At 35.6% G+C, this 23,277-nt stretch overlaps 1 protein-coding gene and 1 pseudogene across 1 annotated transcript; both read right to left on the bottom strand.

Moving 5' to 3' along the window:
* Positions 1-5,328: 5,328 nt before the first annotated feature.
* On the bottom strand, positions 5,329-8,311 carry LOC111398278 (annotated as a pseudogene).
* A 9,790-nt stretch (positions 8,312-18,101) lies between these two features.
* Positions 18,102-20,583, bottom strand: LOC111406339 (protein FAR1-RELATED SEQUENCE 5-like). The gene is made up of 9 exons (XM_023035738.1): positions 20,275-20,583; positions 19,916-20,151; positions 19,487-19,762; positions 19,322-19,402; positions 19,027-19,204; positions 18,776-18,913; positions 18,466-18,655; positions 18,327-18,381; positions 18,102-18,240 (listed from the first exon to the last, which is right to left on the bottom strand). Exons 1-9 carry the CDS (start codon positions 20,581-20,583, stop codon positions 18,102-18,104), a joined length of 1,602 nt encoding a protein of 533 aa, XP_022891506.1.
* Between the last annotated feature and the right edge of the window lie 2,694 nt (positions 20,584-23,277).

The following is a 23,277-nucleotide window of genomic DNA, read 5'->3' as shown; positions in this document are numbered from 1 at the left end:
CATCTTGAGGCCTCACAACCTATTGCCATTGTCATGGAAGGACTCAACTACACTATATGGACTCAGGCTATGTCAAGCTTTCTTAAGGGCAGAAAGCTTTGGCGCTATGTTACTGGTGATATCACTGAACCAGAGAAAATTGCTGGAGAAGACAACACAAAATACATAGATCGTCTCGAAGAATGAGATAGCAAAAATCACCAAATTATCACTTGGATTCGCAACACATGCGTACGTTTCATCAGTCTCCAGTTTGGTAGATTCAAGACTGCCAAGTCACTATGGAATTTTATACAGAAACGCTACACCACCGCAGATCTGTCTCATCAATACCAACTTCTAGGCACTCTACATCGTATGCAACAACAGCCTGGGCAATCCATTAATAATTTCTTATTTGAGATGCACTATGTTTGGGATCAACTTGCTTCCTCGGAACCAGAGTTTACGGATGCCAACGATGCTAAAAAAATTTTTAACTATCGAGATCAGCAACACTTGGTTCTCTTTCTCATGGCCCTCACTAATGAGTTTGAGCATGTTCGTGCATCTCTCCTTCACCGCGCAGTCCCTTACCTACTTTAGATCAAGCTGTTACTGAACTTCTTTGGAGGAAACTCGTCTTACCCCTCGCAAGTCTATCTCTACAGATGCTTTCTTCGCCACTCCTAGAGGACCTCAACCAAGCAACAAAATACATCCATCTGGATCTTTTCAACCTAACAACAAAGGGCATCCATCTGGATCTTCAAGGTTCTGCAATTACTGCAAGAAACTAAGACACATTCTCTTGGAATGCCCGGTTTGAGTTTGCCAATTCTGTCAGAAGCAAGCCCTTGGTCATCTTCAGATTGATTGTTTCCAAAACCCCAATAGACACTCCCAACAACACATGTCTCGCGGTACTCCTTCTAGATCTGCCGCCACTACCGCTGAAGGTTCATCATCCACTACTACCAGTGAGACGTTTTCTGCTTCTGACTTAGAGGAAATTGTCAAACAAGTCCTTGCTCATTCTGGTAATTTACCCTCTACTGCTATGTCAGTCACCTCAGGTAATTTATCTTGGTTCTTTGACTCTGCATGTTGTAATCACATGACACCTAATTCCACTATATTTGCCACCAAACGTCTTGCTAATCATCCTACGACTATTCAAACTGCTGATGGTTCTTCCATGACCGTGAGTCATATTGGAAAAATCTCAACATTAAACACTTCACTTCCTGATACTTATCACATTCCCCAACTCACTCTCACTCTTATATCTGTTGATCAATTATGTTACTTCGGTCTAACTGTCATCTTTTCTGCTTCTGGTTGTTGTGTGCAGGACCCAAAGACGGGACAAACTCTTGGGATAGGCCGTAAAGTTGGACGACTCTTTGAGCTAATTAATCTTCACCTTCCATCCCGTTTCTCCTCATCAGTTCAGACAGCAACACCCGTCTCATCTACCTCATCCATCAGTCTCTGGCATTCTCGTTTGGGTCATGCTTCTATTAGTCGCCTTCAATTTTTAGCATCTAGTGGTTATTTAGGGTTTGTTAATAAAGAACAATTTGATTGTCTTCCTTGTCAACTTGCAAAACAATCAGCATTGCCATTTTACAAAAGTGATTCATTTTCTTCTGCACCATTTGATTTGATTCACTCTGATGTTTGGGGCCCATCTTCCACTGCTATTATAGGAGGCTCTAGATATTTTGTAATTTTTATTGACGAAAACTCTCGTTACACTTGGATATTTCTTATGCGTAATCGATCTGAATTACCTCAGTTGTACCTTGATTTTGCTACCATGGTCAAAACTCAATTTTCTTGCAATATCAAAGTGTTTCATGCTGACAATGCTGTTGATTACATAGACTCTAGAGTCATTACTTTTCTTCGCCAACATGACACTCTTCCTCATCGTTCATGTCCAGGCACTTCTCAACAAAATGGGCGTGCTGAGCGCAAAAATCAAGACATTCTCAATACCATCTGTGCTCTTCTCATATCTGCTTCGTGTCCTGAACACATTTGGGGTAAAGCTACTCTTACAGCTGTTTACACCAAGAACCGTGTGCCTTCTCCCATCATTGGGAATCAATCACCATTTGAGCGTCTTTATGGTCACCCTCCTGGCTATAACACTCTTAAGGTATTCGGTTGTGCTTGTTTTGTTCTTCTTCAGCCTCATGAGCGCACCAAATTGGAATCTAGATCTCGACTATGTTGCTTTTTGGGATATGGTGTTGAACACAAAGGCTACAGATGTTGGGATCCTTACTCCAAACATCTCCGAGTATCTCGTCATGTTGTTTTCTGGGAACACAAGATGTTCGCCTCCATATCCAAGTTTCACCTGTCACATGACAATACCTCTACCCTATTCACTGACCTCTCCACAGATCTTTTTCCTGACACTCCTGAGACAAACTCTTCTTCTGAGTTAATATCTCCACCAACACATCCTATCTCTTTCTCAGATATGTCATTACCGACCAACATGTCTACAGATACCTCAATTGAGTTATCCACCTTGCCCTCTTCCGATGAACTTGTCTCTTTTGATGGATCCGCTCCAATGACTTCTAATCTCCCTACTCGATGAAGTGACCGGGTAAAAACTCCTTCTGTTAATTTTCGTGACTTTATTGTATTTTCTACTATTCTTTCTCAGCATGAACCTCAGTGTTATCGTGAAGCTAGTTCTGATCCTCTTTGGTAGAAAGCAATGAATGATGAACTACAGGCACTTGAAAACACTCACACTTGGGATCTAGTGGACCTACCAAAAGGCAAACATGCCATGGGATGCAAGTGGGTTTACAAGATCAAAACTCACTCTGATGGGTCCATTGATTAATACAAAGCTCGCTTGATAGCTAAAGGGTTTACCCAGGAGTATGTGATTGACTATGAGGAGACCTTTGCCCTGGTTGCCCGCCTCACTTCAGTTTGCAGCTTAATTGCAGTTGCCGCCGTCCTCATTGGGAATTATTTCAGATGGATGTGAAAAATGCTTTTCTCAATGGTGAACTTACTGAAGAAGTTTATATGTGCCCTCCTCTTGGTTCTCATCATCTTCCGCATCAAGTCTGCAAACTTCATTGGGCTCTTTATGGTCTCAAGCAAGCTCCTCGAGCTTGGTTTGCCAAGTTCAGCACCATTGTTAGAGATTTTGGGTTCACTTCCAACTCACATGATTCTGCTCTATTCATTCGCAAAACAGACCAGGGTACTATCCTTCTTCTCCTCTATGTTGATGATATGATCATCACTGGTGATGACACATCCGAAATTTTGGATCTCAAGACTTATCTCAGCCAACATGTCGAAATGAAAGATCTTGGAAAGCATAGTTACTTTTTGCGACTTGAGATCACTTCTAACTCTGAGGGATATTATCTTTCGCAAGCAAAGTATGCTTCTGATCTTCTTACTTGAGCGGGATTCATAGATAGTAAGACATATACCACTCCTCTAGAGCTCAACTCTAAACTCACTCCCATGGATGGTACACCTTTGGATGACCCCACCTTGTTTCTCTAGTTGGTTGGTAGTCTTGTTTATCTTACAGTTACTCACCCCGACATCTCTTATGCTGTCCATATTGTCAGTCAATTTCTCTCTACTCCTCGCACATCCCATTATGCTGCAGTACTTCGCATTCTCAGGTACATCAAAGGGACTCTATTTCATGGTCTCCACTTCTCATCTCACTCTTCACTCGAGCTTCGTGCCTACTTAGATACAGATTGGGCAGGTAACCCCACTGATCATAGATCTACCACTGGGTATTGCTTTTTCTTGGTGATTCTCTTATTTCTTGGCGCAACAAGAAACAAACAGTAGTCGCTCGATCCAGTACAGAAGCTGAGTATTGAGCCCTTGCTGATACAACTCAGGAACTTCTTTGGCTTTGCTGGTTACTTGAAGACATGTGCGTCACCCATTCTACTGCCACTATCATAAACTGCGATAATCAAAGTTCTATCCAAATTGCTCACAATGATGTATTCCATGAACGCATAAAACACATTGAAATTGATTGTCACTTTATACGTCATCATCTCACCCGTGGGACTATTGGACTATTATCAGTTTCTTCAACAGATCAAACTGCTGATATCTTCACTAAAACGCACCCTCCTGGACGCCTTGAGGATCTAGTTTCCAAACTCAAGTTGGTCTCCATTTTACCACCTTGGGGGCTGTTAATGTATATACAATGTAAATCTTAGTTAGTCCCACATTGGTTAGAAAGGAAAACATTACTCTCAAATTAGGCTATAAATAGGATACCTCTCTTGTAAACAAATCACACTATTCAATACAATTCTCTTCTCTTTGTATTGTCTTATTTTCTCTCTTAAATTCAACTAGTACAAATTAAATCTTATCAGTTTATTGTTGTTTGTGCATGTAACATGGGAATCAAATTACAGAGGAAAAAAAGGCAAAATGTGTGTGTACTCTTTGAAGTTTGAAGAGGGAATTGATACGTTAGCTCCCTATTTTGCTTCTTCCACTCCAACAACAATTTTAATTTTTTATTTTTATGAAAAAATTCGTGTTCTACTGAGTAAAGGAGTTCCTCAATTAAGACTTTAATGAATTTTAAAAGTTCTCACATCTTTAGTCGTAAAATTCATTAAAATTTAAGTACTCTTGATAACTCGTGAATTTATAAAGATTTCAAAAGATTTAAATGAATTTCTAATCTAAAAATACACTTACAAACTTTTTGAAATTTCATAATTTTCAATGAAATCTTATATGTTCTATTGAAATCAATTCAAATACACAAAATACATCAGAATTTATAATATTTAAAAATTCATTAAATCTCAGTCGAGAACACTCTATAGACATTATGGAGTTGAAATTTACTCTATGATTGATTCTCATTCTATAAAAATAAAAAAAATAATAATAAACTCATTTTCAATCACATATTCTTTTTTAAAAAAAAAAATATCAATATTACAAAATTTATTATCTCAAAAAATGGGGCTCAAAATTAGCATTAAATTGTGTAAATTTGAATCAAATTTGTAGACTGACAATTGATATATAGACTTATTAAAATTAATTTGGAAGAAACGTTGATGGAATTGAATTTAGCCTTGTTCAGTTGTTTGGTTTAGATAAAGATGAGTTTTTTTTTGCATGTTTATATAAAAGTTGATGAAATGTATGATTGACAAATTGATAAAAGCCATAAATCCCACGAAATGTATCGTTGAAAATGAATTTGACAAAAAAAATAAAAAATAAAAAATAAAAAATAAATTAAAAATTAGGATAAAAAAAGAGCTTAATTCGAAGTTGAGCAACTTGAATAATCTATTTTGAGTGCAAGTAGCTAACGATTTATTTTCCCCTTTCTATCCAACTAAAACTCGATAAATACATTATATAAGCGTCGTTTTCACTAAATTCGAAATTGAGGTATCTTTGCCTAGATCGTAGGCTGGTCTGCGTTTAGGTTTCATGAAGATTCGTTTAGTGCCAGTTTTTTGCTCTGAAGCAAGCCTGCTAGGAAACTTAATGTTGAACTTGATTCGTAAGTTTCCCCTTTCACTGGCTTCCTTGGGGACGGGCATTCCTTTCCCTTTAACAACTTCTTCATATGTCAGAGTTGTGATGTTGTTTATCGGTATTGCTAGATTCCGTCCACCAGGGGCATAACCAGTCAGAGCTTCAACCAGTTAAATTTTCTGAGAGACGATCATATCATTGCTGTCCATCTTGAATACACTGTGGCTTTTCATCGATCATAAATACTAGGACAGATGGTTTAACGCCGCGTTGTTCATTTCTTTTCTCAGGAAAAGTTAATTTTGTTCCCTTTTTCCACCCAGCCTTGTTCTCAATTGCAAGAATTTCCTCCACAGTGGAAGGCCTGAAAAATTATCATAAACAAAATCTTTAAGAGCTATTCCAATGTGTGTGCAAGAAAAGAGCAAGGCTTTTAGCCTAAGAAATGGACATCTAAAGAGACATTATCAGAAAGACGATATTTATTATGTTGTATACATTATATATACCGAATGAAACAAGGTAATAACAAATGAAAATCTTACATAGAGAGAAGCATGAAAATATATCAATAAAGTAGCAAGTAGTTAGTTATCAAATTAGTAATAACATGACAAAATTATAATTTACTATTAGAAGTAGATTCAACTTATAAGTCTCCTATATCATCACTACACAAGATTCTAAGAGAACTAACATATTTGATTCCCCATCCTTCTCATCACTATTAGTTTCTTCTCAATTTTTGTCATCATCTACACATGCAATATTGACTTTCTCTTGCCCATTCCCCATTCATGTAAAAGCATGAAAATGAAATTAGAGAACCTATTGAGCATTCTAGACTTCAGAAGAAAATCAGTAAAAAATTGGGGTAAGTGATAAAACGATTCAAAAAGGCAACAGAAACCTCACGGGAGCTGGGTTTCACGGTAAGCTCGAAAAGCTTTTTAAAGCATGTAAGGTTCATAAGCTATGAAGGGTGGTTAGCATACTCACTGCGTATATTGGAACAAATGACAGAGAAAAAAATCAATGAAGATAACAGGAAATAGAAGCAGCTGAGCTATCAAGGATAAAAAATCATCCTCTCTAACTTTATAACCATAGATTCAGAAGGTATTGCACACTTCGAGCTCTTTGCATGTCTCTAGCGATACCAATATTGTGCAGGGCTTGCCATAAAAGGTAATAACTTTCAATGTTGAGTTAACCATTTAAACTTTCAAACTTCTCCCCCAAGTTTTTATCTGTTCTTTTTGATCCAATTGTGTTTGCAGATACTACCAGTCACCAGACTAAGGAAGGCTAGAAACCATCAATTTTGTAGACTGTACAAAAGAGAGATTGCTGAAAAGTTTCTTAGAGATGGGGTGAATGTGATCGCAGAAGACGAGAGAAGAAATTTAAAAAGGTTCGAAAAAGGAGGATCATTTTCAGGGAGAACCAAAGGAAGTTCGGTTTTGCATTCCCAAACTGTTTCTAGAATAATAATCTCTCTTTTCTATTTTGATATTATATCTTTATGAGAGAACATGAGCTTAGATTTGTGTCAGGGATCATAAGCCCTAAGTAACTACATAAAAGACAATAAACATAGACAATAAACTAGAATTAAAAAATAAAAAAACTAATTAATTCCTTTTTCCCCGGGTATAGGAAACTAGACGCTTTCATTCTGTAATGAGCCCTTGAGCAATATAACCATAGAACAGTGACACTCTGTGTACTGTCAAGAATTGGTTTAAAAAAACGATCAAAAAAAGAATTGGTTTAAAAAGCATGCACCCCGACGATCAAGTCATTTGAGTCCCACTGGTTTTTAAACCTAACCATCGGAAATCTAATAATTTATTGAATATATATTTATCAGCCATCTTTTAAAATCTACTTATATTAAAACCTACTTCAATTCTTTGATTATTTGTTACAACAGGGACTCTAGAATTGCAGCACTCCAGCCATGAACGTCAGGCTTGCATTGACAGTTAAACTTGTTCTATAATTTGCTATGGTTTATTACATGCTTGTTTATGTAATGGTATTATTTTTATATTATTTTTGGTTCACAATGACGCTTAGACCTCCAAGCGCCTTAAGACTTAAACCTTGTCGTCTTTCTAAACACTGTCAAGAAATAATATTAAAATGACTTGGAAAAAAATTTTAAACATGCAAAAATTACACAACCACAACAGTTCAGAGACTCTCAGTGGCAAACTACAGCATCTTCACTTCACCGAGATTGTTCCTTTTTCAGACATAACTTCATCAATCTACTTATAGCATGCCATTAACAGATAAATCATATATTTGGAAATTAGAATCAACTACAGACATATTTAATTATTCCCCATTCTTAATAAATTAATGATGAGTCCAGCCTAGTTAAAACCAGATTTATCTCATACATCACCAAACAAATAATAAATCAACACTAATGTACAGGAATTGGAGACTTACCCACTGGGATCCATAACATCCCCTGAAATCTTCATCTTTTAGTTGTCCCCCTGTGTAAATCCTCAAAACTACACAACAATATCCTCTCAATGGGAGCTCCTTTCCGCGGCATACTACCAGAGCCCCCATCTCCAGCGGCATTCCTCAACGAAGTAAATATATCGCCCCCAAACATACTCCCGGGAAACCCTGACCCGCCAGTCCCAGACCCGGTGCCACCCATATCCCTCAACCCTCCAAACGGGTTGTTAAAACCAAAAAATTCAGAGAATATGTCATCTGCACTTCGGGGATTAAACCAAAACTGAAACACCCAAAATTTTCAGGAGTTACCAAATATTTACTTTTCTTTGTATTTAAGACGAAAATATAAAAATAAATTTCTTTAAGAAAATAGCTGGAACATCCATAAATCTAAATTAAATCATTGAAATTGTATCTTTCAAAAAAAGACATAAACACCTAACTAATTAAATAACAATTTTTTTTTTTATCAAATTAAACTAACAAATTGAAAGATATGAAAACTTAATGCTTTTCGTTTTTTGAATCATCTTGACGGTCTGTATCACCATCTTGTCATAGTTTCAATTGATTCGAATTAACCTGTAAAATTATTGTGAGTATTTAAAAATATCCGGTAAGATACGTGTAATTTTCATACACAATTATATAACAATAAAATAAACACTTTATACCCCCATTTGTTATAAAGAACTCAATAGATTTCACATTTCGTTAGATTAAACCTAAAGGTCCAATAACAATTCATGCATATTTAATTAAACATGAAAGTATAGGAAACAAATCACTTGCAAAAAAGTTGTGAAGGAATGTAAAATAATACACGTGAAAACCCTTTTCTTATTTTCCTTCTCACTCTGACAGTGTCTACGCATGAATAATCTGTGGTGCAAAATTCTTTTGACTTCATGGGGTATTTATAGTGCAAATATTTACAATTTGAGTTTTAGTGAAATAATAATACAAAAACCATATATCACCACAATTTATGAGAATTGGATAAAAATGAGTTTTCTATTGAAAGTGGGCTAGAATTTGACTTTGTACCTGTCCATCCTACTGCAAAACTAATTAATTTCATGGTACCTATCTAATGATGTTGGGATTGTATATATGTTCTAGTTATATAGAAATTTTGATTGTACCCATTCAAAGAACACGTGGTTATCTCCAATTTAATAAACTACCAATATATAATAATTTCTTTAAACATCAATATCTCAGGCTTAACATTCCTGAATTAACTTTTTTCTGAGTCAAAGACTTCTAATTAATTACGAGTTACAAAAAGAGTCTAATATCGATATACTTATCTTTGCTCTATCAAAATCTAATTATTTGAACCAAATAAAATATAAGAATTTAATACATATTTTACTTTAGTCCCTCAATTTTAAAATATAAATATACATAGCATATAGAACAATAAATTTTATTCTAAAATTATCGGGACTTTACAATCTCCCATCCTAAAAAGAATGTCTAAAAAAATTACTTGCATTTTGTTCCTATGTTACCCCATCTCGAGTTAAAGCAAAAACTCTGGCATTTCCTTTCTTTTTCTTGCTTATTATCTATCTTTGAGGGGGCTTCTTTGCAGTTTTTAACAATATGATCTGTCTTACCACATCGATAGCACACATTACTCCCAAATAAACATTCATCTCTATGTGGCTTGTTGCACTTTGGATAGGGTGAAACAACTTGTCCAAATCTTGGTCCAATGTTAATTTTCTTGTTCTATCCATCTCTTCTCTTCATTGGACCTATACCATTTTTGCTTTCCTGAAGGCTCGGCAACTTGTTGAAAAGTTTGATCAATCTCTAACCTATCTAAGATTGTCTGGCAGTTTGTGAAACTCGACTATAGGTGGTTAATTGGTGGGATGTCATTATTCCACCAATCTCCGAAAGTAATCCCAGTTCAAGCCTCCTTGCTTTCTTTGTGTCCATGTCCACTAGGTGTGGTGTGTACCTAGTGAGTTGTTCAAACTTTCTCTCATATTCCTCAAGCTTCATCTTTCCCTGTTTAAGTTAAAGAAACTGTCTCTTTTAGATCTCTCAGAGCTTGTGAGAAGTATTTTCTCATCACTTCGTCTTTGAATTGTGTCCAAGTTAGAGCACATTGTTGTGCTTTTGTTCTAGTGCACGATGCTGACTCCCACTAGTGGCCTGCAGCATCAAATAACATGAATTCTGCACATAATACTTTGTGAGCATCAGCGAAAGAAAGATGTTTGACAATTCGCTACATTCCTCTTATCCATTCTTTAGCTATCAGTGGGTTTGCCTTGCCATCGAAGGTTGGGGTTTATACTGATGAAACTATTCAACACTTAAGCTGGTGTTGTTAGCGTTTGCATACTAGGAACCAATTTGTGCTTCTTGTCTACCCAAATCTTGTACAGCCGTCAACAAATCCTTAATGACCGTAACTTGGTTTTGTTGTTGTCTTGCCATTTTCTTAACACATAAAATTTTAATTTAGAAATATTTGATTGACACGAAAAATGATAATAATAATGGTGAAAAACTTCAAAATTTCCAAATTCTTACATATAGTATTTTGTTTCCAAAAAAAATATATCAAATAGATAAATAAACTTTTCCTAAATAAGTAAATAACATCTATTTCTAATCTCTACGAGTCCTAGAAATCTTCTTTTGGTGGAGTCTCATCATCCGAAGTAATGCATGACTTAAGCTCAGAATCCAAAACCAAATTAATGAAATTTTGTGGCTCAAATTCTTGCTCGGGGTCCTCATCCGACTCTGGTTCGATTTTCTTTTCTGGGTCCTCATCAGACTCCTTCTCTGGTTGTAGTTCAAGCTCGGGCACGGGCTCTTGTTGTCTTTTCTTCCATAAGATTATGATATCAGCACAGTATCCCTTAAAATTAGTCATATCTCAATCTTCTTGTGCCCATATCTCTCACGAAATAACCCACGTCTCTCCATTGAGACCACATAGTGTTTATAAGATGATATATCGAGAGGATTGTTTTCTCATTATATCCGAACGATTTTGCTTGCTCCCACTTAAAAGAGAAATTTTCAACATACTCAACAAAGGTTCGGTCCCATCTCACTTCATAATTTATGAAGTCTCAATTGCCATTTGAGCACGATGAAGGTATGTTGGATTCTTCCTAGTCATCCTAGTTGATTGCCAAGTTCTAATTATGTGTTAAGTATAACTTTAATTATGTTTATTCTTTTTGTGATAATATTATTTAATTTCATGCTCATATAAACAATAGTCGTAATAAAGGTGAAAAATTTTAACTAATAAAATATGCAAGGTAGATGTGATAATACATTTCATAACATGAAGCAAGATAACTCTTAATCATGCTAAGAAAATAACATTTCGCTTCATATTTTAGATCAATTAAAGAGTGGCTGAGTAGTGATCATCGCGTGCCAAGAATTTTTCATATCATTAAATGTTTAAGACTTTAAAATTTTATATTGTCATTAATTCCTTAATATTTATGGAAAATATTTTTTTTATTAGAAATTTCCTAAAATGGAATTTTCCCAAAATAGAATTTTCCTAAATTTGGGATGGTTTGAAATATTAATTTTTTTCGTTTTGTTGATTTGAATAAAGTAGACCGCTTAAATCCCAAACTCTTCTTAGATAGTTTAGATCTTTTTGACAAAGCCTTTCAATTTTGCAAATACGGAAATCCAGAAAACTCCATGATAAGTAGAACATGAAATCTCTTGAAATATGAATTTTCTAATTGATAAATTTTAAAACATCACCCGAAGACTAAAGCTAAACACATAAATCTTTATGATATGTGAAATCTAAAACATTAACATTGACCTATAACAATTTAAATTCTAAACTATCATCATTCATAATCAATTTAAAACGAACATTTAACATTTAAAAAAAAGTATTTTCATAAACATTAAGGGTCCGTTTGATTGTAAAAATGGAATTTGGATGGAAAGTTGAATTATTTAAAACTTGTTTTACTGGAAATTGTCAACTGAATGTGTTTGATTGGTATAAATTTTCAGTTGAAAAATGTTGAAATTTTGAATCTTTTGGTATTTGTTTGCCTTTTTTTTTTCATGAAAATTGTCGATTAAAGGAACAAAATTGTTTTCATCGCTTAAAAAAAAAGGTGGAAAACTAATTTTCCACCAAACCTATGTGAATTAGTTTTCCACAAAACCAAGGAAAATGAATTGCAAGAAAATTTTTGCAATCAAACAAGGAAAAATGTGAAAAATGACAGGCCCTAAGGAATTAATAGCAATGTAAAATTTTTAAGGACTTAAACATTTAATGATATGAAGAATTCTTAGCATGCAACGCTCAATATGTGACCACTCCCCAATTGGTCTAAGGTATGAACCGAAATGTTATTCTCTTAGCATGATTATGAGTCATCTTGCTTTATGTTATGAAATGTATAATCATGTTTACCTGTCACGTTTTATTAGTTAAAAAATTTTCAACTTTATTATCAATATTGTTTATGCAAGCATAGAATGAAATAACGTTGGCACTAAAAGAATAAGCATAATTGAAGTTATACTTCTCAAATGATTAGGACTTAGCAAACAACTAGGAATAGCCCAACAAACCTTCACCATGATCAAATAGCCATTGAGAACTACATAAATTATGAAGTGAGATGGGAGCGAACATTTGTTGAGCATGTTGAAGATTTCATTTTTAAGTGGAAGCAAGCAAGATCGTTCGGATATGAGGAGAAAATCCTCTCAATATATCATTTTATAAGCACTATACGGTTTCGATGGAGAGACGTGGCTTATTTCGTGAGAGATATGGATTATGAGCTATATTTATAAGAAGATTGGGACATGATTGATTTTAACGGATACTGTGAGGATATCATAATCTTATAGAACCACAGACAACAAGAGCGAATGCTCGAGTTCAAGCTTGAACCAGAGCTAGAGAGGACCAGGGGAGGAGCCTGAGGAGGACCTATAGGAGGAAATCGAACTGGAGTTGAATGAGGACCCCAAGCAAGAATTTGAGCTACAAAATTTCATTGATTTGATTACGGATTCTGAGCTCGAGTCATTCATTGGATGATGAGACTCTACCAAAAGAAAATTTCTAGAACTCATAGAGATTAGAAATAGATGTTATTTACTTATTTAGGAAAATTTTATTTATTTATTCATTTGACGTTTTTTTTTTTTTAAAGATGTCTACAGGAAGTTAGATCTGTGCTCTGATACCAAATTAAAACACCTCAAAAATTCATAAATTTTAAAGTGTTACCAAATATTTACTTTTCTTTGTATTTAAGATGAAATGACAAAAACAAATTTCTTCAAAAAAAATAACTAGAACATTCATAAATCTAAATTAAATCATTGAAATCGTATCCTAAAAAAAAGACATAAAAACATAACTAATTAAATAACATGTTTTTAATCAAATTAAACTAACAAATTGAAAGGTAAAAAATTTAACTTTTTCACTTTTTGAATCCTCTTGGCAATTTGCATCGTCATCTGGCCATAGTTCAATCAACCCTAACTAACGTGTAAATTTAATGTAAGAGTAGATATTTAAAAATATCTAGTAAGATATGTGCAATTTTCATACACAATTATATAACAATAAAAAATAAACACTTCATACCACATTTCTTATGAAGTATATCAATAACCAAACGACTCACCCATCAGCAGTATATTGAATTCCTAAAGGATTTCACATTTCGTTATAAAGAACTCAATAGAGTTCACATTTTGTTAAGTCAAACCATAAAGTCTACTAATAATTCATGCATATTTAATTGAATATAAAAGAATAGGAAACAAATCAGTTGCACAAAATATCTTACATTGATAAATTTGAAAAGTCGTGAAGGAATGTAAAGAAATGCAAAAACACTTTTCTTATGTTTCTCTCTCTCTGACCGTGTCTATGTATAAATAATCTGTCGTGCAAAATTCTTTTGACTTCATGGGGTATTTATAGTGAAAATATTTAGCGAAATAATAATACAAAAGACATATACCACCACAGTTGATAAGAATTGGATAAAAATGAGTTTTCTATTGAAAGTGGGCTAGGATTTGACTTTGTACCTGTCCATCCTACCTCAAAACTAATTAATTCCATAATACCTACCTAATGGCGTTGGAATTGTACCTATTTTCTAGTTATCAAAGTACCAATCCAAAGCACACATGGTTGTCACCAATTTAATAAACAACTAATAGATAAAAATTTCTTTAAACGACAATATCTTAAGCTTAACATATCCGAATTAACTTTTGACTTCTAATTAGTTATGAGTTACAAAAAGAGTTTAATATCGATATATCTATCTTCGATCTATCAAAATCTAATGATTTGCCTCAAATAAGCTATAAGAATTTAAAACTTATTTTACTTTAGTCCCCCAATTTTAAAATATAAATATATCGCATATAGAACAAATAAATTTTATTCTAAAATTTTCGGGACTTTACAAGGACATTGTGGGCCCACCACCAGCAGTCATCCCGAAAAACCCACTAGCACCTGCCCTTTGACCCTTCCTCACCGTATTGATCGTAAACTGCCCTCTTATGTGGATCGCTTAATACCTGCAATAATAATTAAAACTAGGTAATTCAAGAAGATGAGAATCTATATAAAAATTGTAATATAAATAGATATGATATATATACGTCGTAGGGTTCGGAGATTTGTTTGAATTTGGCATTGTGGTCTACTTGAAGAATTTTGTAGTAATCCACACCCATGAATTTTTCTCCTTCGGAATCCAATTTTAGCCTTTCTGCTGTTAAAGTTTCTTTTCATTTCCTTTTCTTTGATCCAAGTGCAACATTGTTGCCCTGCTACCGAGATTTCGACGATCAGCCAGCTCGTCGGACTTTTTATAGCCAAGCCGATTAATTCCTCGACTGAAGTCTAGATTTGATCCTAAAAGAGAGAACAACCCAAGAGAAATCAATTAAGCTAGTGTGACAGGCTTGTAAACAGGGTGGAATACGGAAATTTGAAAATTCATACGTGGCATGCTAACTAGTTTTATTTTACAATAGTGCTACTGTGACAGGCTTGTAAACAGGGTAAAATACAGAATTTTGAAAATTTTGAGGTGGCATGCTGACTTGCGTACCTTTTCATTTGACAATCTATTTTCAATTAAGCTAGTGTGATAGGCTTGTAAACAGGGTGGAATACAAAAATTTGAAAATTCACACGTGGCATGCTAACTAGTTTTATTTTATTGTTCTTTTCAACACAATTCAGTACAATAATGGAAGGTTGTCAGTTGCTTTCTCTCTCCAACATTAACACGTTATTTCAAAAAATAATGGAAGCTTATCGTCAGTTCCTTCTCTGAAGCTTTAATGAAAAGGTTGAAAATTTCCCGTTCTGATTACTTCACCTTTCAATCGTGAAATTTACGTCGGAGCAGAGAACCTTAACTTGAACTTCGGTCGCCACACAACCCACCGTCTTCGGTCGTCGGAGTCCCAATTTCACGAAAGAGCAGAGAAGCTCGAACTTCAACTCTGGTCGCCACACAACTCACCATTATCCATCCGTTGGAGACCGAAAGTCACACCCGTTGCCGGAATTATTTTCCCTCTGCGAGACCCGTCGGCATTTCCGTCTATAGGTAGATGTTTTTATATTTCATCTATTATGGCTTCCATGTAGATAATCGGTTTTCATATATGGTCCTCCATAGAATATTGGACCTCCCATTTTGTTGTGATTCTTTACACTTGATTTGCGAAAATTTATTTTCATTAGCTTATTCGGGCTTGGTATTCCACCAATTCTGATTTTTGTGTTTCATTGAGGCTATACATAATTGAGTTCACATTTGTCGATGTGGTTTATTCCTATCATAGAATTGATTTCATTAATGGGGCCATATGGATTTTCGTATGCCTTCAAAATTTTCTAAATTGTACCAATTTTGCACTTTCCAAAGCTTGACAGGGAATCGCCTCTCCAAATGCCCATCTTTCAGTTTCAGTTGATAATTATTCGTGAAAAATTCTGGTTAGAGGAAATAATATGAATTTCTCTTCAAAAATGCTGGGGTTTGTATCTGCATGAGGTTTCTGTGTGATAGTTTTTATTTAAATGGATCTAGCAATCAATTTATTAAATTGAGGATGTAGCCAAGAAGTCGGTCTCGTTGTTAAGACTTGACGTTTCATTTTTAATTTATTTTCATTAGCTTATTCGGGTTCGTTATTCCAACTAATTCTGATTTGTTTGTTTCTATACATAACTGAGTTCACATTTGTCGGTGGTGGTTTATTCCCATAGTAGAATGCCTGGGAGGAACTCTGGAATTTGTCATAGTTGTAGAGCTAAAGACCATTGATTTGACGATTGCAAAAAGAAACGCCCTTGTACACGATGTAAGCACGGATTCGAGAAATGTTTTGTGGTGGAGAAGGATAATAAGAATAAAGGAAAATTATTCCTCTGCTACAGTAAGAATTGTGAATTTTGGGAATGGGTCGTGAAAGACGAATCAAGCGGTCGATCCAGTCGCAGTGGCACTACCTTAGTTAACCCTGCGATGCACGAAACAGTTGACGAGATTTCTCGCATGTTTGAATCTCAACTTCAAATAAGTGACGAACAACAGCTCTAGATTTTGATGAACGTGACCATTCCGACGACAAAAATAAGCCCAGAATTGAATGAAAAGGGGAAACGGCCAGCTTGATTAGAAAACAATGATTGTAGTATTTGAGAGATGTTTGTATGCGTATGATTAATATGACGCAAAACCTTAATGTTCATCTTTTTACATGTGTGTCGTGTTTGTAAAATAATGAAATCGTCGAAGATTTTTCTTGTTGTAGCGTAGCCTATCTTGAAGCTTGATTTTGTGGTTTGAATTATGTACATTTATGGGTTCTTAAGGTGACAAATATGTATCAAAACGACCTTATATTGATGTAATCAAAGATGTCTAACGGATAGTGAGGTGCTGCCAAGCTATCTTGTATCATCAAAAACCAATTAAAAACCAATTCTATATTATTTGAAATTTTAGCGTTACTTCCAATTGCAGTCCAAAATTGAGTGAGTCCCACTGCCACATTCTCATACGTGAATATTGCTTCTGTTCGGTTTAATTGAGGTGGCAATAACAACATAAATAAAACAGCACATTCCAACCAAATATTAAGAAACTATAAACTGAGATGAACAAATTAAATAAGAAACTCTAAATTGAGATGGTAAAACCACAATTTTCTTTCGCAAAAAATAAATAAACTGTCAACTCAAAAGGCCTCTCCCACAGAGAGGTCACCCTAAAAAGAAAACAAAGCCAAATTCTTAGAACAACTCTTTTATTTAAAAAACAACATAATTAGGACTCCAACAAAACTGCAGACGGTGTGGAGAAAATGTAATCCAAGCCAAATTAAATCATGCAACAGATGCCATGTGGCGAATCAAGTTAACAATGCGGTTACTGTAAAATAGAGAATTATATTGTAATTGCAATATATAGACAAATTGAACGAGCTACCAATGTTATGAACAATATTTGATTCTTTTTATGTAGTCGAGTATCACGACCAAAAAAAATAGGAATATATCTAAGTCAATCCTAGTAAGAAATTTTCGTTAATGAGATCTTTAATCAAACAAATGAAGAATCATAAATATAGTCAATATAGTAACCAATGGTTGGTAAGCCATCTTTTTGAAGAAGATAAAAACACAGATCAAGTGGACAAAGAACATTGTATTTTTAAGTAATTTTGCACGTTACACCTCGTGATTCTGATGACTATTGAACAATCCCCCACCCCCAACAAGGCCACACCAACCAGGACCATATCTACCCATCCTGCTAAGCAGTAGTACACTTGTGATTATGTCCAATCCCTTGGATAAAGTTGTTTAGTATTGACATTTTAAGCACCAAAAGCCATCTAATAAAAAATCACACTCTAAATTTGGGAATCCGAATTAAAAATCATAAGTCAAAAATCGAACACAAAATATTTCTATTCCACTCAATTCAGTGCATATCTGTAACCCCATTCATTGTCATACTAAGAAACGACCTTCACAAAGTTGCTGTTGAGAGCGATTCCAGCTTTAGCGTCGAAAATGCTTCATCTGCAAAATGCAATTTCAGAATTTGATCAAGCGATGCAAATCTTGAAGATGGTGATGGTGAGACTTCAACTATTGGAAAATGGGAACTCGAATGCAATAAGTAGCATACTTCACAAGTATATGAACACCGACGGTCTAACATTTCAAGTCTATGCCACAAACCTCACCTTACTTTCCTCTGTCACTTTGATCCAAAATTTTTTGATAGTAGTATGGCATTACTTCTCCTACAATAAAACACCATATGACTAGTGAATGTTGTATCCACAAGATAGTGAATTTTAAATTCACAGCTACATGCATGTATATACCTTGCGGATTGTACATAGCGATTGTTGAGGACGGACATGGATCAAATTTGTTGCCGGTAAATGTTGTGAAAGAGATAATGGTGTGGGCATTAACCGTTGTGAAAATGAAAGTGGTGTCGGCATGGAGTCGTGCTAATATGTCGTTGGGGTCAACATGGAATATTGGTGAGGTGGCCGAATGTTCGTTCCCCTGTCAACCATATTGCTATTGCTGTTTCTTGATCTCTAACTTGTGCTTCTGGACTGTATATGCATCGAAGTTAACAACTTTCATCCCTTTTGTAAATATGATATAAACATTAGAACTTACCTTCGCTTTATTTGAGGCCATCTCCAACGGGCTTTTTCTTCGAAGTTTTTTTGGCACACCCTTTCGTTGGGCCAATTTTGGGTCCATTACATTTTCGCTCGCAGCTACTGAACCATCCTCACAGTGAATGGGTCCGAGCTGGTTTTGTTAGGGAATTGAATTACTTCGAGCACTTGATTTTGTGGTCATAAGCTCTTCACATTGACATTTAATCCACTCCATTATCACTCGTGACCGCGTTTCATCGCCACCTCCACAAAAGCCTTAGACATCTCTTCATATCTCAACTGTGAGGGACTACTAACTAACCCGACATAGTTTACTGCAACCCTCGTGTGTGCTCTGATAACATCTCTCCTCCATCTCCGCAGTATGTATCTATTCGGAATGTATGTGACATCGTTGCAATTCAGCATTGTGATAGCATGCCTGCAAAGTATTCCCCGAAATTCAAACAAATGGCAACTATAAACTATGTCGCATTTATCTCTCTAGAATGAGACGACGAATGTTTTCCTCCTACGAGCACTTTTGTATATAATACACTCCTGTACATCATAGGTCGTATAAGAACTTCCTTCTATTGTAGATACGTATACCTTTCCCGTGAACTCTTCTTGAACTTCCCTGAATTTTGAAATCGTGTAAACCGACCTATACTATTCCTCCATGTCGAATTGTGTTGCGCATGGTACCATTTGAGAGAACGACTTGAAATCGGCTTGGAATTCCTTCTCAACCTTATTCCTTAATGCATGCTCATATTGTTCGACAAACTGCTTCAATGAAGTCTTAGAATGCACATACCTATCGAAGAAGGCATTCATGCTCTCACTTTTTTGCGTTGTTGACATCCCTGTCCAAAAAATGGTTTTCAAGAAATAGAGAACCCAACGCTCTCTATTCTCGTATAATCTTGACAGCCAATCATTTTCATGCAAACCATACGTATCAATCATTGCAATCCACCCATCTTCAAATTCTTCTCTGGACTACGAATCATACACCAATCCATGTATAGCCCTAAATATCGAAGCCTTATCCACGTGATATCCAAATTTTTTTGGGAACTTCTTCAAAATATGCCAGAAACACCATCTGTGCTTCATATTTGGAAATAGAATCTGAATTACATTTTACATAGCCCTATCTTGATCAGTAATTATTCCATGTGGAGCTATGTCATGCATATACTGAAGCCACGTCCTGAACAGCCAAACAAAAGTATTCGTGTCTTCATTTGATAGGAGACCACAACCAAGCAGAGTTGGCTGTCCATGGTGATTGACGCCAACAAAAGGGGCGAATGACATATCATACTTATTGATGAGATAAGTGGCATCAAAAGTGACCACATTGCTGAACTCCTTGTATGCCTGCCTACATCTGTTATCTGCCCAGAACACATTTCTAAGTCGCGACTCATCATCCAAATCTATACTAAAGAAAAATCATGTACACTGTGCTTGCATTTTTGAAAAGTATGATTGTATTGCTACAGTATCTCCCTCTCCAAGTCTTAATCGCCTCACTTGTTCTACATAGTTCTGACAGTCTTTGTCAATGCAAGTCATGTTCTCATATTCTCCTACTTCTACAATTGCAGAATTATAGCTTTTATGCAATGAAATTCCTGCCATAGCATTCACTTGAAGCTTCCATTTCACACTTGAACTCAAGTATCGGTTGCATCGGAACGACCTGGACTTCGATGGACTTGTTTCATGATTGTGCTCGACATGGACCGTATTAATTCTCCAGTTTCCTAGAATATCACAAGATGCAGATATCCTGGCTTTACAACCCATCTACACTGTCAGTTGTGGCTTCACTAAATTGCCAATATTACCAGGTCTTCGACCTTCACGACTGCATGTGAACGTTACATATATCATAACTCCATCATCCCCCTTTTTCGAATTCCGTTTCTTAACCGGAAAACCAATGACATAAGCATACTGTTTGTAAAGTCACACATATCCTTTTCATCTTTAAATATCATACCCACCTCAGGCGCATTTACATCATCTCCCACTAATGTTTCGCCTTCCACTAAGTTCGCGGACTCGGTGACAATCTCATTATCTTCGTCAACCAAAACATCATCATGTTGATCTTGCAATCATCCATACTTTGTGAGCTGCGATAAAAACAATTTCACATTTAGTATCAATTGTTGTAACTCAAATAATTCCCCGTAAATCTTAATTATTTTATTTTTTCTTTTAGTAAATAAAGTAAACATTACAAACAAGAAGTTCAAGCACCATGGTAAATTTTGGTGAGAAAATCATAACAATGAATGATTTTCTTTTGTATATTTCTTGGGGATCCAAAAAGATGGTAAAATTGGTGAACTGACAGCAAATAACCAAAATACAACACCTCTTATTGAATTGGAAAAGCAACAACTAATATGCTACGTCTTCAAGAGCTAACCAGAGGAATTGCATAACAGATGAGTCTTCAAACACATGAAAAACATAAAATTACAATTAACAACAACAAAACAATACACAATTGTCTTTTTAATTTACACGTTTCATATCCTAGACAATAATAAGATAAAAAAATAACAATAAATTCCCACTAGACCTTATCAATTCTGAACAGGAATTTATTCTATACATAGAAATAAAAATCTTCTGCATTTAAGAGTAGAACTGCACAAAATTGTACCATAACTGTTCAATTCTAGTTCACTATAGTAACATGCTTTATTTAATTACAATTCACGAACTTGAGATATTCAGTACTTGATAATACATATTTTACAAACATGAAAGGCATTACTCAACAATCGAAATCAGTGGCAGGGATGTGGTAAACTGGCAATGAATAACTCAATATAAACCCTCTTCTTGATTTGGAAAAGCAACAAGTAACATGTCCATGTCCTAAAAAACTGTACAGAAGAAATCATGAGGAGGAGCCTTCAAACACATGAAAAGTAGCAATTAACTAAACAATACAATAATCATTTTAATCATTTCAACAACGCAGAGAAGTGAGAGCATGAATGCCTTCTTCGATAGGTATGTGCATTCTAAGACTTCATTGAAGCAGTTTGTCGAACAATATGAGCATGCATTAAGGAATAAGGTTGAGAAGGAATTCCAAGCCGATTTCAAGTCGTTCTCTCAAATGGTACCATGCGCAACACAATTCGAGATGGAGGAACAGTATAGGTCGATTTACACGATTTCAAAATTCAGGGAAGTTCAAGAAGAGTTCACGGGGAAGGTATACTGCGATATCGTATCTACAACAGAAGGAAGTTCTTATACGATCTATGATGTACGGGAGTGTATTATATACGAAAGTGCTCGTAGGAGGAAAACATTCGTCGTCTCATTCCAGAGAGATAAATGCAACATAGTTTGTAGCTGCCATTTGTTTGAATTTTGGGGAATACTTTGCAGGCATGCTATCACAATGCTGAATTGCAACGATGTCACATACATTCCGAATAGATACATACTGCGGAGATGGAGGAGAGATGTTATCAGAGCACACACGAGGGTTGCAATAAACTATGATGGGTTAGTTAGTACTCCCTCCCAGTTAAGATATGAAGAGACGTCTAAGGCTTTTGCGGAGGTGACAGACCTTGCTGCAGATGATGAAACGCGGTCACGAGCGATAATGGAGTGGAGAGCTTATGACCACAAAATCAAGTGCTCGAAGTAATTCAATTCCCCAACAAAACCAGCTCGGACCCATTCACTATGAGGATGGTTCAGCAGCTGCGAGCGAAAATGTAATGGACCGAAGATTGGCCCAACGAAAGGGTGCGCCAAAAAAACTTCGGAGAAAAAGCCCGTTGGAGACGGCCTTGAATAAAGCGAAGGTAAGTTCTAATGTTTATTTCATAATTACAAAAAGGATGAATGTATGTTAACTTCGATGCATATGCAATTCAGAGGCACAAGTAAGAGATCAAGAAACAGCAATAGCACTATGGTTGACGGGGGAACGAACATTCGGCCACCTCACCAATATTCCATGTTGACCCCAACGTCATATTTGCACGACTCCATGCCGACACCACTTTCATTTTCACAACGGTCAATGCCCACACCATTATCTCTTTCACAACATTTATCGGCTACAAATTTGATATGTCCATCCTCAACAATCGCTATGTACAATCCGCAAGGTATATATATGCATGTAGCTGTGAATTTAAACTTCACTATCTTGTGGATACAACATTCACTAGTCATATGGTGTTTTATTGTAGGTGAAGTAATGCCATACTACTATCAAAATTTTTTGGATCAAAGTGACAGAGGAAAGTAAGGTGAGGTTTGTGGCATAGACTTGAAATGTTAGATCGTCAGTGTTCATATACCTGTGAGGTATGTTACTTATTGCATTCGAGTTCCCATTTTCCAATAGTTGAAGTCACACCATCACCATCTTCAAGATTTGCATCGCTTGATCAAATTCTAAAATTGCATTTTGCAGGTGAAGCACTTTCGACGCTAAGGCTGGAATCA

The sequence above is a fragment of the Olea europaea genome, chromosome 1 (genome assembly GCF_002742605.1).
Source record: "Olea europaea var. sylvestris chromosome 1, O_europaea_v1, whole genome shotgun sequence".
Classification (NCBI taxonomy): domain Eukaryota; kingdom Viridiplantae; phylum Streptophyta; class Magnoliopsida; order Lamiales; family Oleaceae; genus Olea; species Olea europaea.
The sequence above is the reverse complement of the archived record's forward strand: the minus strand, read 5'-3'. Positions and strand labels throughout refer to the sequence as shown.